The following is a 12910-nucleotide window of genomic DNA, read 5'->3' as shown; positions in this document are numbered from 1 at the left end:
GAGATCTGGGCCCACTATTCTGTCCCCCAATAAAAGCATCAAGGAGGCAGGCTGGCCTACGGACTAAGGCTCCAAATATCACTGAGTCAATGGAAAGCGTGCAGTGCTCATCAAATGCAGATTCTTGGACCTGCCATGGACCTAGTGACTCAGAACCTGCAGGGTTGTTTCTAACCAGGAGGCCCAGGGGGTGTGAGCTCCTCAGTGGCTCTGAGCTTCATTTCCTGGGGAAAGAGAAGGGACCTAAGCCTCACCCAGGCCTGCCAGGTGGGCCGGGCCTCCTACGCATGCTCTCTTCTGGTGTAAGCAAAAGTTCACCATGGGTGTTTGGGAGAAAACAGAAGCCTGGATGTGACCTGCCATCACTGCAAGAAAAGCTCCTGGAACCCGAGTGACCTGAGCAAGCTTCTCCCTCTCTGAGCCTCAGTTTCCTCCCAGCTCTGAAAACTAGGTTTCCATGATTCCACATTTCCTGTCTCCTAGGAGTCTCCATGCTGCCTTCTTGTCGGAGCCAGGGATGTGGACCACGTAATGAAAAACTGCTGTTATTAGTCTGTTTTGTGTTGCTATAACAGAAATACCTGAGACCGAGTGATTTATAAAGAACAGAGGTCTATTTGGCTTATGATTCTGGGACAGCTGCATCTGGCGTGGGCCTCAGGCTGCTTCTACTCATGGCAGAAAGCGGCAGGTAGCCGACAGGTACAAGCAGATCACATGGCAAGAGGAAGCAAGAGAGAGAGAGAGGAGGTGCCAGGGTCCTTTATTTTTTTATTTTTTACTTTTTTAGTTTAATTTAATTTAATTTAACTTATTTATATTTTTTAAATTTTATTTTATTTTGTCAATATACAATGTGTGGCCTATTACCGAAACCTCCCTCCTCCCTCCCTCTCCCCGCTCCCTCCCAACAACCTCCTTTCTGTTCGCTTGTGTATCAATTTCAAGGAATTGTAATTGTTGTGTCTTCTTCCCCACCCCCAGTTTATTTGTGTATTTATTTATTTATTTTTAGCTCCCACAAATAAGTGAGAACATGTGATATTTTTCTTTCTGTGCCTGACTCGTTTCACTTAATATAATTCTCTCTAGGTCCATCCATTTTGCTGCAAATGGCAGTATTTCATTCTTTTTTATAGCAGAGTAGTATTCCATTGTGTAGATGTACCACAGTTTCCGTATCCACTCATCTGATGATGGACATTTGGGCTGGTTCCAACTCTTAGCTATTGTAAATAGAGCTGCAGTGAACATTGGGGAACAGGTATACCTTCTACTTGATGATTTCCATTCCTCTGGGTATATTCCCAACAGTGGGATAGCTGGGTCGTATGGTAGATCTATCTGCAATTGTTTGAGGAACCTCCATACCATTTTCCATAGAGGCTGCACCATTTTGCAGTCCCACCAACAATGTATGAGAGTTCCTTTTTCTCCGCAACCTCGCCAGCATTTATCGTTCATAGTCTTTTGGATTTTAGCCATCCTAACTGGGGTTAGATGGTATCTCAGTGTGGTTTTGATTTGCATTTCCCGGATGCTGAGTGATGTTGAGCATTTTTTCATGTGTCTTTTGGCTATTTGTATATCTCCCTTTGAGAAATGCCTATTTAGCTCTTTTGCCCATTTTTTAATTGGATTACTTGTTTTTTTCTTGTAAAGTTGTTTGAGTTCCTTGTATATTCTGGATATTAATCCTTTGTCAGATGTATATTTTGCAAATATTTTCTCCCACTCTGTTGGTTGTCTTTTTACTCTGTTAATTGTTTCTTTTGCTGTGCAGAAGCTCTTTAGTTTGATATAATCCCATTTGTTTATTTTTCCTTTGGTTGCCCATGCTTTTGGGGTCATATTCATGCAGTCTGTGCCCAGTCCGGCTTCCTGAAGTGTTTCTCCTGTTTTCCTTAAGAAGTTTTATTGTTTCAGGGTGTATATTTAATTCTTTAATCCATTTTGAGTTGATTTCAGTATACGGTGAGAGGTACGGGTCTAGTTTCATTCTCCTGCATATGGATATCCAGTTATTCCAGCACCATTTGCTGAAGAGGCAGTCTCTTCCCCAGTGTATAGGCTTGGTGCCTTTGTCAAAGATCAGATGGCTGTAGGTGTGTGGGTTGATTTCTAGATTCTCTATTCTATTCCATTGATCAGTGTGTCTGTTTTTAGGCCAGCACCATGATGTTTTGGTTATTATAGCTTTGTAGTATAGCTTAAAGTTTAAAATAGCTTTGTAGTTATAGTTTATAGCGTAGTTATGCCTCCAGCTTTATGGGTTTTTTTTTGGTTTTTTTTTTTTGCTCAGAATTGCTTTGGCTATGCGTGGTCTTTTGTTATTCCATATAAATGTCTGGATAGTTTTTTCCATTTCTGAGAAAAATGTCATTGGAATTTTGATGGGGATTGCATTGAATTTGTATATCACTTTGGGTAGTATGGACATTTTCACAATGTTGATTCTTCCAATCCAGGAGCATGGGATATCTTTCCATCTTCTTCTGTCCTCTTTAATTTCTCTCAGCAGTGGTTTGTGGTTCTCATAGAGATTTTTCACATCCTTGGTTAACTCTATTCCTAAGTATTTTATTTTTTTGGTGGCTATTGTAAATGGGCAGGCTTTCTTGATTTCTCTTTCTGCGTGTTCACTATTGGAGAGTAGAAATGCTACTGAATTTTGTGTGTTGATTTTTTATCCTGCAGCTTTTCTGAAATCATTTATCAACTCCAAGAGTTTTTTTGTAGAGGCTTTAGGCTGTTCGATATATAGGATCATGTCATCTGCAAACAGGGACAGTTTGGTTTCATCTTTTCCAATCCGGATGCCCTTCATTTCCTTCTCTTCTCTGATTGCTCTGGCTAGTACTTCCAACACTATGTTGAATAGGAGTGGTGAGAGTGGGCATCCTTGTCTAGCTCCTGTTCTTAAAGGGAAAGCTTTCAGTTTTTCCCCTTTCAGGATGATATTGGCAGCGGGTTTATCATATATGGCTTTAATTGTGTTGAGATACTTTCCATCTATACCTAACTTGTATAGAGTCATTATCATGAATGAGTGTTGAATTTTATCAAATGCTTTGTCAGCATCTGTAGAGATGATCATATGGTCCTTGTGTTTGATTTTATTGATATAGTGTATCACATTTATTGATTTGTGTATGTTGAACCAACCTTGCATCCCTGGGATGAATCCCACTTGATCATGGCATATAATTTTGCATATGTGTTGCTGTATTCTGTTAGCTAGTATTTTATTGAGGATTTTTGTGCCTATATTTTTTCTTTTTTAGTTGTATCTTTACCTGGTTTTGGTATCAGGGTGATGTTTGCTTCATAGAATGAGTTTGGGAGAATATCCTCTGTTTCAATCTTTTGGAATAGTTTGTAGATAATTGGTGTCAATTCCTCTTTGACTGTTTGGTAGAATTCTGCTGTGAATCCATCTGGTCCTGGGCATTTCTTTGTTGGGAGCCTTCTGATAACAGCTTCAATCTCTTTTATTGTCATTGGTCTGTTCAGATTTTCCACATCTTCTTGGCTCAGTTTTGGTAGTTTGTGTGTCTCCAGTCATGGGTATCCCAGAAGGGGAGGAAAAAGGAGATTGCATTGAAAACATATTCAACAAAATAGTGCCCGAAAACTTCCCAGGTATAGGAAAAGACACAGATCTTCAGATTCAGGAAGCTCAAAGATCCCCAACTGTATTCAACCCAAAAAGGTCTTCTCCAAGACGTGTTATAGTCAGATTGGCAAAACTTAAAGACGAAGAGAGAATCTTAAAAGCTGCAAGAGAGAAGCATCAAATCACCTCTAAGGAAGCCCCAATCAGACTAACTTCAGACTTTTCATCACAAACCCTAAAAGTCAGAAAGAAATGAGATGAGATATTCAAAATACTAAAAGACAGAGATTGCCAGCCAAGAATACTCTACCCCGCAAGGCTATCCTTCCAAAATGAAGGGCAAATCATATATTTCTCAGACAAACAAAAACTGCAGGAGTTCACTACCACATGACCACCCTTACAAGAAATTCTCAAGGGAGTACTGGGTTTGATACCTGAAAAGTAACTACCACTGCCATAAAAACTCAAGGAAAATCAAAACCCAGTAGTAAAATTAAAATGCCAACAATGAAGAGAAAAAAAACAAGTTTATCTGCAACCCAAGGAACCAACAAATATAAAAGACAAACAGTAAATCAGAAAGAAATGAACAAAAGACACTTAAGACATCCAAACAAAAATCAATAAAATGCTAGGAGTAAATCAACACTTTTCAATAACAACTCTAAATGTAAAAGGATTAAATTCCCCAATCAAAAGACACAGACTGGCTGACTGGATTAAAAAGGAGGACCCAACTATATGCTGCCTTCAAGAGACCTACCTCACTTATAAAGACACATAGACTAAGAGTGAAAGGATGGAAAAAGATTTACCATGCAAACAGAAATGAAAAATGATCTGGAGTAGCTATTCTTATATCTGATAAAATAGACTTTAAACTAAAAATCATAAAAAGAGATAATGAGGGACACTACTTAATGATAAAAGGATTGATCCATCAAGAAGACATAACAATCATACATATATAAGCACCCAATGTCACAGCAGCCAGATTTATAAAGCAAATTCTATTAGACCTAAAGAAGGAAATAGACACTAATACCATAATAGCAGGGGACCTGAACACCCCACTATCAATATTGGACAGATCATCTAAGCAAAAGATCAGCAGAGAAACACAAGATCTAAACAATAGTCTAGACCAATTGGACTTGGCAGATATCTACAGAACATTCCATCCAACAACCTCAGAATATTCATTCTTCTCATCAGCACATGGATTATTCTCCAGGATAGAAAACATGTTAGGTCACAAATCAAGTCTCAACATATTCAGAAAATTGGATTTTATCCCATGTATTTTTTCAGACCACAATGGATTAAAGTTAGAAATCAATAGCAAATGAAATTCTGGAAGCTATACAAACACATGGAAATTAAACAACATTCTACTTAATGACATATGTGTCCAAGAGAAATCAAACAGGAAATCAAAAAATTTATTGAAACTAATGAAATCAATGATACATCATACCAAAACCTGTGGGATACTACAAAAGCAGTACTAAGGGGGAAATTTATTGCATTAAATGCTTACTTCAGAAAAATGGAAACATGGCAAGTGAACAACCTAATACTTCACCTTAACTAGAAAAACAAGAACAATCCAAACCCAAAGTTAGCAGATGGAAAGAAATCATTAAGATCAGAGCAGAACTTAATGAAATTGAAACCCAAAAAGCGATACAAAAGATCAATGAATCAAAAAGTTGATTTTTTGAAAAGATAAATAAAATTGACAAACCATTAGCATGGCTAACTAAGAAAAGGAGAGAAAAGACCCAAATAACAAAAATTAGAAATGAAAAAGGTGATATTACAACTGATACCTCTGAAATACAAGGAATCATTAGAGACTACTATAAACAACTATATGCTAAGGAATTTGAAAATCTAGAGGAAATGGATAAATTTCAGGGTCCTTTAAACAATCAGCTCTCGTGGGAACTAATAGAGCAAGAACTCACTCACTACCCCTCCTCCCCCAGGGAGAGCATTAATCTGTTCATGAGGGATCTGCCCCCATGACTCAATCAGTTTCCAACACTGCAACATTGGAGATCAAATTTCCACATGAGTTTTGGAGGGGACAACACATCTAAACTCCATCAACTGCTCTATCACCCAGAGGCCCAGTCCTGGCTCTGCAGGGCCAGCTTTTCCCCTGCCACATGAAAATCTAAAGTCCCTGGTCATTTGGGGTCACAAAAAATGTCTTATTATAGTAATTACTACGTCTAGTTCACTGTAAGAATCAAAACTGCAAACCGATGGCAGCTCTTCCATCCTACCTCCATCCCCAAATGTGCACCCTGCACGTGACTCTCACCAGTTGACCTACATGCAGGGAGGGGGAATGCCCGTCCCTGGAGCGGTGGCACTCCAAGCACACTATTGTCAGAGACATTTTCTCTCTTAATTCCCAACCATTCTTTCGCTGGCCCCACCCCTTTTATAGGCTGGGGAGGAGGGAGTTGGGTTAATGATCTCATAACCTGTCTTTAGGCACTTCCTTCACAAGTCCTGAAAGGGTGCCCATGGGGTGGGGGTCTCTTCTGGCACTTTGTGAGAGAAGATGCCTCTGGGGGCCTTGGCCAGAGCTAAGACAGAAAGTATTCCATGCTAACCTTCTGTTCTGTGAATGGTGGCCCCTGGTTTAGAAAGGAGGACGAGGAGGAGGAAACAACACTGTGGCTCCCAAAATAAAAGTCCCTCACTGGCTGAGGACTTTTCTGCAGGGGAACAGGCCAGAAGTAAAGCTTTGGCTTGAGATTTTTGGGGAGAAGAGAGCATTGGATATTTTATCCCAGGCCCACATGGGGGTGCACCTGTGATCCAACCACCTGCAACAGCAGCACAGCCACTTTCTGTGAGGTCCCTGCAGCTTTCAAAAGTCAGGAGCTCTGGGACAGGGGTAAGAGGCCGAAGTGAGGTTGCCATGCCCCACCCTGAGCTGCCACTCTCACCTGCTCCACTGGGCAGTTCTGCCATGGGAGTGGTTGGAGCTCCACCCTGCTGGCCTTGGGCAGCTGCACCTCCTAGTCTACTGGGATGTCAGGCATGGGAATCTGAACTGTGAGTCATCAACAGCTCACTGGATGACAGATTTAAAAAATAATCAAGCATTTCACACCCATCAGATGAGCAGAAAATTATAAAGTCTGAAACTACCAAGTAATGAGGAGCAATGAGGACTTTCATACACTGCTGGTGGAAGCTGGGGAAGGTCCAGATGTAGCCTGAAACCTATGCAATTTGGGGTACTTTTTAAATAAAAGAATACATCTTGAATTCTAACACTTAGATTTTAAGCTCATGTAAGCAGGGCTATATCTTCTATTTCTTTTGGCGTTTGTGTTGTCTGTTCTTTCCTACCCATCCTCCCCCCTTCACCCTTCTACTGTCACAGCATATAGAATGCCTTGTTCTCTTTAAAATGTTTGAGTCAATGATAATGTCACAATGGATCTATTGTGATATCACCAGGATTGGAATACCATCATTACCAACCAATTAGTAGCAGGGTAAGCCACAACTTCTGGTAGCGGGATAGACTTCTAGCTTCCTAGGGGACACGTTTATTAGAATTTGCCTGTATTCTGTGAAAAAGAAGAAATAAAGGCACCCCAATTTTCAAAAAATATTTATCAAAATGCAAAGAGAAATAGACAATGACTCTGAATCAGAAAAAGAAGTCAAGGATTCCACCATCATGAGAAGATATCCTGGAATAGTCTCTGATATTCCAGTGGTCCCTAAACTTGAGATCCCATTCTCAGTAAAGGACGTCATCTCTAAGATTGAGCAAGCACAGCTCCATCGAGCCAGAGAGATTCTTCGGAATTTTCTACATATACAGTGCTGTTATATGCTGATAAAGGAAGTTTTATTTCCTCTGTTGAAAAATAAATAAATAAATAAATAAAAAGAATATGAAATTAGGCAGAGTCTTGGAAGGGGCCTGAGTAAGTGGGGGTCCTGAACTTAATTAAACTTCATCAGCTTCCCAGTAAATCCACTCCTGGTGTAAACTGGAATAATCCTTTTGGACAGCAATGTGGTAACACCTGGGAAGATAAGAATGTGCATTCCCTATGACCCAGCAATTCAAATCCTTTAGGTGTTCCTGGGAGAAATTTCCAACATGTAACTACGGAGGTAAATACTAAAATGTTCTCAGTAATGCTGCCTGCAATAGTTAAAAGTAACAAATCAGAAATAGCCAAAATGTCCATCAACAGAAGAATGGATAAAACAATGTCAACCTGCATAAATCTCAAAACATGGTGTCTGGAAAGCAGGTTGCAGAGAAGGATATGCACAGTACGATACTATTATCATAAAGAGTGGAAGCATAAAACAGTGCCACGTGTAGCTCACAGCTATGTGTGCAGTAGAAGCCTGCATTGTGCGTGGGGGTAACGAACAGCACAGTCAGCCCAGAGTCCTGAGGATGGAGGACAGAGAGTAAGATAACAACAGGATGTCCGGGGGGCTTAGATGTCTTATTTCCTTAATTCTAAAAGGCAAATAAGGCAAAATATTAAGATTTGACCAAGTTGGGTAATAATTATGTGGATGCCTGTTAAAGTATTATTTATATACTCTTTTGTAGTATTTGAAATATCAGTGTTTTTGTTTTTTTAAATTAATGTGAAATTCACATGTCAAAAAATCAACAATTTTAAATTGACCAGTTAAGTGGCACCATGACAGTCCTGGTGTTGTGCAACCACGACTTCTATCTAATTTCAAAATATATTCATCACCCCGAAAGGATAGTCCATACTATTAAGCAGTTGCTCCCCATTTCCTCCTCCCCTCAGTCCCTGCCAAACCACTGCTGTGTGTTCTGTCTTTATGGATTTACGCATTTTGGATACTTTATGTCTGGCTTCTTTCACTTAGTGTAGAGTTTTCAAGGTTGATCAGCTTTGTAGTATGTGTCAGTACTTCGTTCCTTTCTGTGGCTGAATCACATTTCATTGTATGCATATATCACATTTTGTTTTCCCAACTCATCTGTTGATGGACATTTGGGCTGTTTCCACCCATTGGTTATTGTGCATAGAGCTGCTATGAACAAGCATGTACCTGTACTTATTTGAGTCCCTACTTTGAACTATTTGGTTATATACCTAAGAGTGGAATTATGCCAAGTCATAGGGCACATAGGGTAAGTTTTTGAGGAACCACCAAACTGTTTTCCACAGCAGCTGCACCATCCTACATTCCCACCAGCGTACACAGTTTCTCCTCGTCCCGGCCAACACTCACTATGTTCCATTTTTTTTTTTTTTCATAATAGCCATCCCCACAGGTGTGAAGTGGCATCTCATTGTGGTTTTCATGTGCTTATTGGCCATTTGTATATCTTCTTTGGAGAAATGTCTGTTCCTTTGCCCATTTTCTAATTGGGCTGTTTATCTTTTTGTTAGTGAGTTGTAATATTCCATAATTTATTTAAAAAAAAAAAAAAAAAAAAAACCTGCCAGCGGTGGCCTGAGACTCTTCAGCCCTTTAATTCTGTATTCCTTCCACACAACAAAACACAAGTGGCTTTGTTTTTACAATCCATGCAGAGGGAAACTTAGAGGACTGGTGTCTGCTTTCGCGCCTTCTCTCCCAGGCATCCTGTGAGCCTACCCGCAATTTGGAGAGGAAGGAAGATTTAGAAATGACAATCCATCCAGGCCTCTCAGGACGTGGGGACAGAGGAAGAGGGAACTGAGATTGAGGTGAAGCAGCAACTTCTGAGACAGCTAAGAGGGAAGCGTCCTGGGCAAGGGGGAATTATTTCCCCTGGAAACCCCTAGTGTCACAGGTCACAAAACCTCCCTGGAGGAGTAAGTTTCCACTAATAGACGGTTTAGAGATTTCCCACACCCCTGCTCTCTCTGTAGGATGGCTGGGTTAAGTGGGATCCTCCTGTCCCCTCCGCCCCAGATCAGATCGCCCTGTCTGGCTGGGCTGTTCCTATCCTCAGGGGCACTTCTTCCCCTGTGCTCAACTACTAAGAGGAGGCAGAGAGAGCACTGGGAGGCCAGCCCTCCTGTGAAGCCAGGCCCACGCCACCTGCTGCCACCTGAGCCCAGATAGTTGAGGGTAAGAGGAGAGAGGTATACCAGAGTCTTTTGCAAAAGCATGAAGCCCAACTAACACACTCTTTCATGATTCTTGTTATAATGCTCCCCAAACAGCTACAAAGGCAGGGTAAGTCACTCATTAGGGCAATTTAAGAGACGCTAGGTCGGCTTTGCTTAAAAACCTCTCTGCCCCATCACATCTCACCATTAGATGTTATCTCTTTTGGTCATGAAACTCGGCTTTGTAAATACTTCTTTGTAAAGCCTCTGAAGGAGCCACCCATTACTTATTTGCAGGTCTTGGACTCTATATGCTCATTTTTGGAAATCCAGCCCTGGGCAAACACTGGCTAAGGTTGATTAAGAGAAGCACCCAGAGGAGCTATATGGAGAAAGAATGATCCTATGGGTGCTCTCCAGTATGGGCCAGCCCTGTGGGGGTTCTGCACCTGCCATATGCCTGTGTCAAATACATTCAGCTGGCTGCTGTTCCAAGTTTTGCCTGGCAATTTTGAACATGGAAGGAACTGGGGGGTGGCAGGAGAGCTGGCTGAAGAGCTGACTGATCTTGGGCAAGCCCCTCCCTACTCTGGGCCTGGGTGTCTCCATCTATAAATGGGGGGGGCAGGCTGGGGTCAATGGTGTCCAAGGTTTTTTCTGTGTTTCATTTCCTTGATCTTGATTCTGGTTATGCCCAGAATTTGAAGTCACTCTGGACACACCCAAGTTTGGACTCAAGTCTCACCACAAGTTCAATGATACCCCCTCTACAGGGCAGGTGCGGCCCCTTTTGCCCCTTCCTCTAAACCCTTCATAGATAACAGAACCTGCTGCCTTTGGTGCCCACACCCTCCTTTCTCCAATCGGGCAATAAGAAACCGGAGATCCAGTTTTTGAACAGTTTCCAATATTTTCTTTCCCGACGAATTCTCCACACAGCTGCTTCTGTGGTGGGAACTCAGGAAAATGTGCCTCTGAGGCTGCAACGCACCACACCCACAGAAGGAATAAAACACATCCCTCCTAAGTAAGGGCCAGTGGCAGGAAGCGGGACCAACCCCAGGTGCAGAGGCTTCGGGGCTGCTCAAGGTCAAGCGAGGCACGCGGACCGCTCTCGCCAGCCCCCCTCCCCTCCCCCACCCCACACACGGGCACAGTGACTGCGGCGGAGGAGCAAACTATGGTCTCTGTTTTATTTCCAGACCAACTTTGTCGCAAATACGTTCGCTCGCCAGAAACTTTTTAAAAAGCCAGGAGAGAAGAATCCGGATTCCGCTCCTCCCAATCTCCAAACCTCGGTTAGTAATACCAAGGTTTTTCTTGCTTTTTTTTTTTTTTTTTTTTAACGAAACCCTCTCCCTGGAAAACGCTGGGCACTTCTACAAGGACATCGCTCTCCAAACAGGGACGAAGCGCGGGGATGAGGGTCGGGCGCGCGGCTTTGGCACCAGCGCGCAAAGAGTGGGTCCTGCCGGGCCCGCCTCCGACATGCCCCGGGCTGCGAATTTGGTCTTTGCCCCTCAGTCCTGGAGACTGTTTCCCCCTTGTTGTTTGGTCTAGGAGGGGACAAACGACCGGGAGGTGAAAGGCCTTTCCGGGCGTAGCCCCGCATCCTGCTCCCGCTACCCCGATGCTCCCGGGACTCGCGCAGCCCGCGGATCCGGCCGGGACCGCCGTGGGGGCCCCCACGAGAGCGCGCGGCTCAGCCCGTCCCCTCCCATCCCCGGGCCACTTAACCCTGCACCCGGGCCACTCACGAACTCAAAGATGAAAAGCAAGTCGGGGAAGGTGGTGAAGACCGAGAAGCCGCGGGGCAGGGTGCTGCCCCCCGACGCCGCTGCGGGAGCCATGCCGGCGTTCTGGCGTTGGCCTGGCGACAGGACGCGTGGGGCTCGGGCTCCGCGCTGACGGCTCGCGTGTTCCGCGGAGCCCAGTGGCCCGGACGCCCGCGCGCGGGGGTTAAAAGCGACAGAGCTCCCGGCAGAAGGAGGAGGAGCCCGGGCCGCCGCCGCCCGCCCCGCCCGATCCCCGCCCCAGGGGACCCGGCCGGGACGCAGTGGGCGCCTTCGGAACCACGCCGAGGGCACGCTGTGGGAGTGCCGAGTTGGGGACCGGGGCCTGACTCCTGCGTCCCACCCCTGGGTGCCATCTCTTGCGGGGAGCAAGACAAAGCCAATCTGGTAATCACCATGCCTTAACAATAACAACCATCCATCCGCGGGGCCCCGGAACCTCCCCACCATGACACCCCTCGGGTCGCCATGGCTTTAGCTTTTAAGTCGGGTGTTCTTCATCTTGGTGCTGGGTGCGTTAATGTGCGCGACCTTCGCGCCCAGGCTCACGAGGGGACGCGTCCCCAGTCCTGACTGCCACTGCGGGCTGGGGGTCTGCAGGGCGGCGTGACACCTGCTCTGGCCACAGACCCCTTGTCCTTGCGTCGTCGGAGCCCGGCGCTGCAACTGTGCACCGGGGGCCACTCCGCTTGGTGGCGCAGCTGCGTGTCTGCGGGAGGGCGGCACGTTGCGCTCAGCCGGCGTTGAATCCGTGCGACAGGAAGCCCAGCTCTTCTGCGGGTGGGGCGACCCCGACCCTCCCACGCACTGACTGCTGTTGATTGCCGGATTTTTTGTTTTTGTTTTGTGTTTGTGTATTTTGTTTTATTGTTTGTTTGTGTTTCCTGCACCGTAATTTCTTTACTCTTTTTTCCCTTTATTTTTAAACAAGTACCACACTCTAGTAGTTTCCGGTTTATTTTAATTTAGTATTAATAGTATTATTGCCGTGTTTTCTCTTACAAACACTAAAGCCTAAAATCTGCCCCCAAGTCCAGCGCATGCCAAGAGGGAAACGAAGCCTCAGCCTCCAGTTCAGACTCCCCAGTGTTTCCCCAGCTCTGCCCCCAGCTGCTGCTAGCAGGGCAGGGGTCTGCCCTCTCTCCAGTGGGGCCTTCACGCACCCTTTCTGTGTACACAGCTCTTCGTCCTTCCCAGTCCCTATGGAGAGAAGTAAATTGCCGGACGTATTTTCCCAAACAAAAACCCACCCCCGTGAGCCAGCCAGTCCCCCTGTGCCTCTGGAAGCCTCCTCGGGACTGCCAGCCTTGGTGGCCTGCAACCGGGTCCCATTGCGTCAGGGTTCCATGGCAGGACCTCTCTGGTCATAAAGGGCTGTGCAATTGTCGGGGACCCTACCCCCAGGTCCT

General features: G+C 44.7%; 1 protein-coding gene across 4 annotated transcripts in view; it reads right to left on the bottom strand.

Annotated features, from left to right (window-relative positions):
- The window catches only part of MAL (mal, T cell differentiation protein), a 28333-nt gene extending 16775 nt beyond the window's left edge, over nucleotides 1-11558 (bottom strand). For all 4 annotated transcript variants that reach the window (XM_063078953.1, XM_063078954.1, XM_063078955.1 and 1 more), the window contains exon 1: nucleotides 11466-11558. In XM_063078953.1, the coding sequence (XP_062935023.1) occupies nucleotides 11466-11558 (93 nt within the window). The remainder of the gene's footprint in view (nucleotides 1-11465) is intronic.
- Between the last annotated feature and the right edge of the window lie 1352 nt (nucleotides 11559-12910).

Source organism: Cynocephalus volans, chromosome 14 (assembly GCF_027409185.1).
Source record: "Cynocephalus volans isolate mCynVol1 chromosome 14, mCynVol1.pri, whole genome shotgun sequence".
NCBI lineage: Eukaryota > Metazoa > Chordata > Mammalia > Dermoptera > Cynocephalidae > Cynocephalus > Cynocephalus volans.
This window is presented reverse-complemented; position numbering and strand designations above follow the sequence as displayed.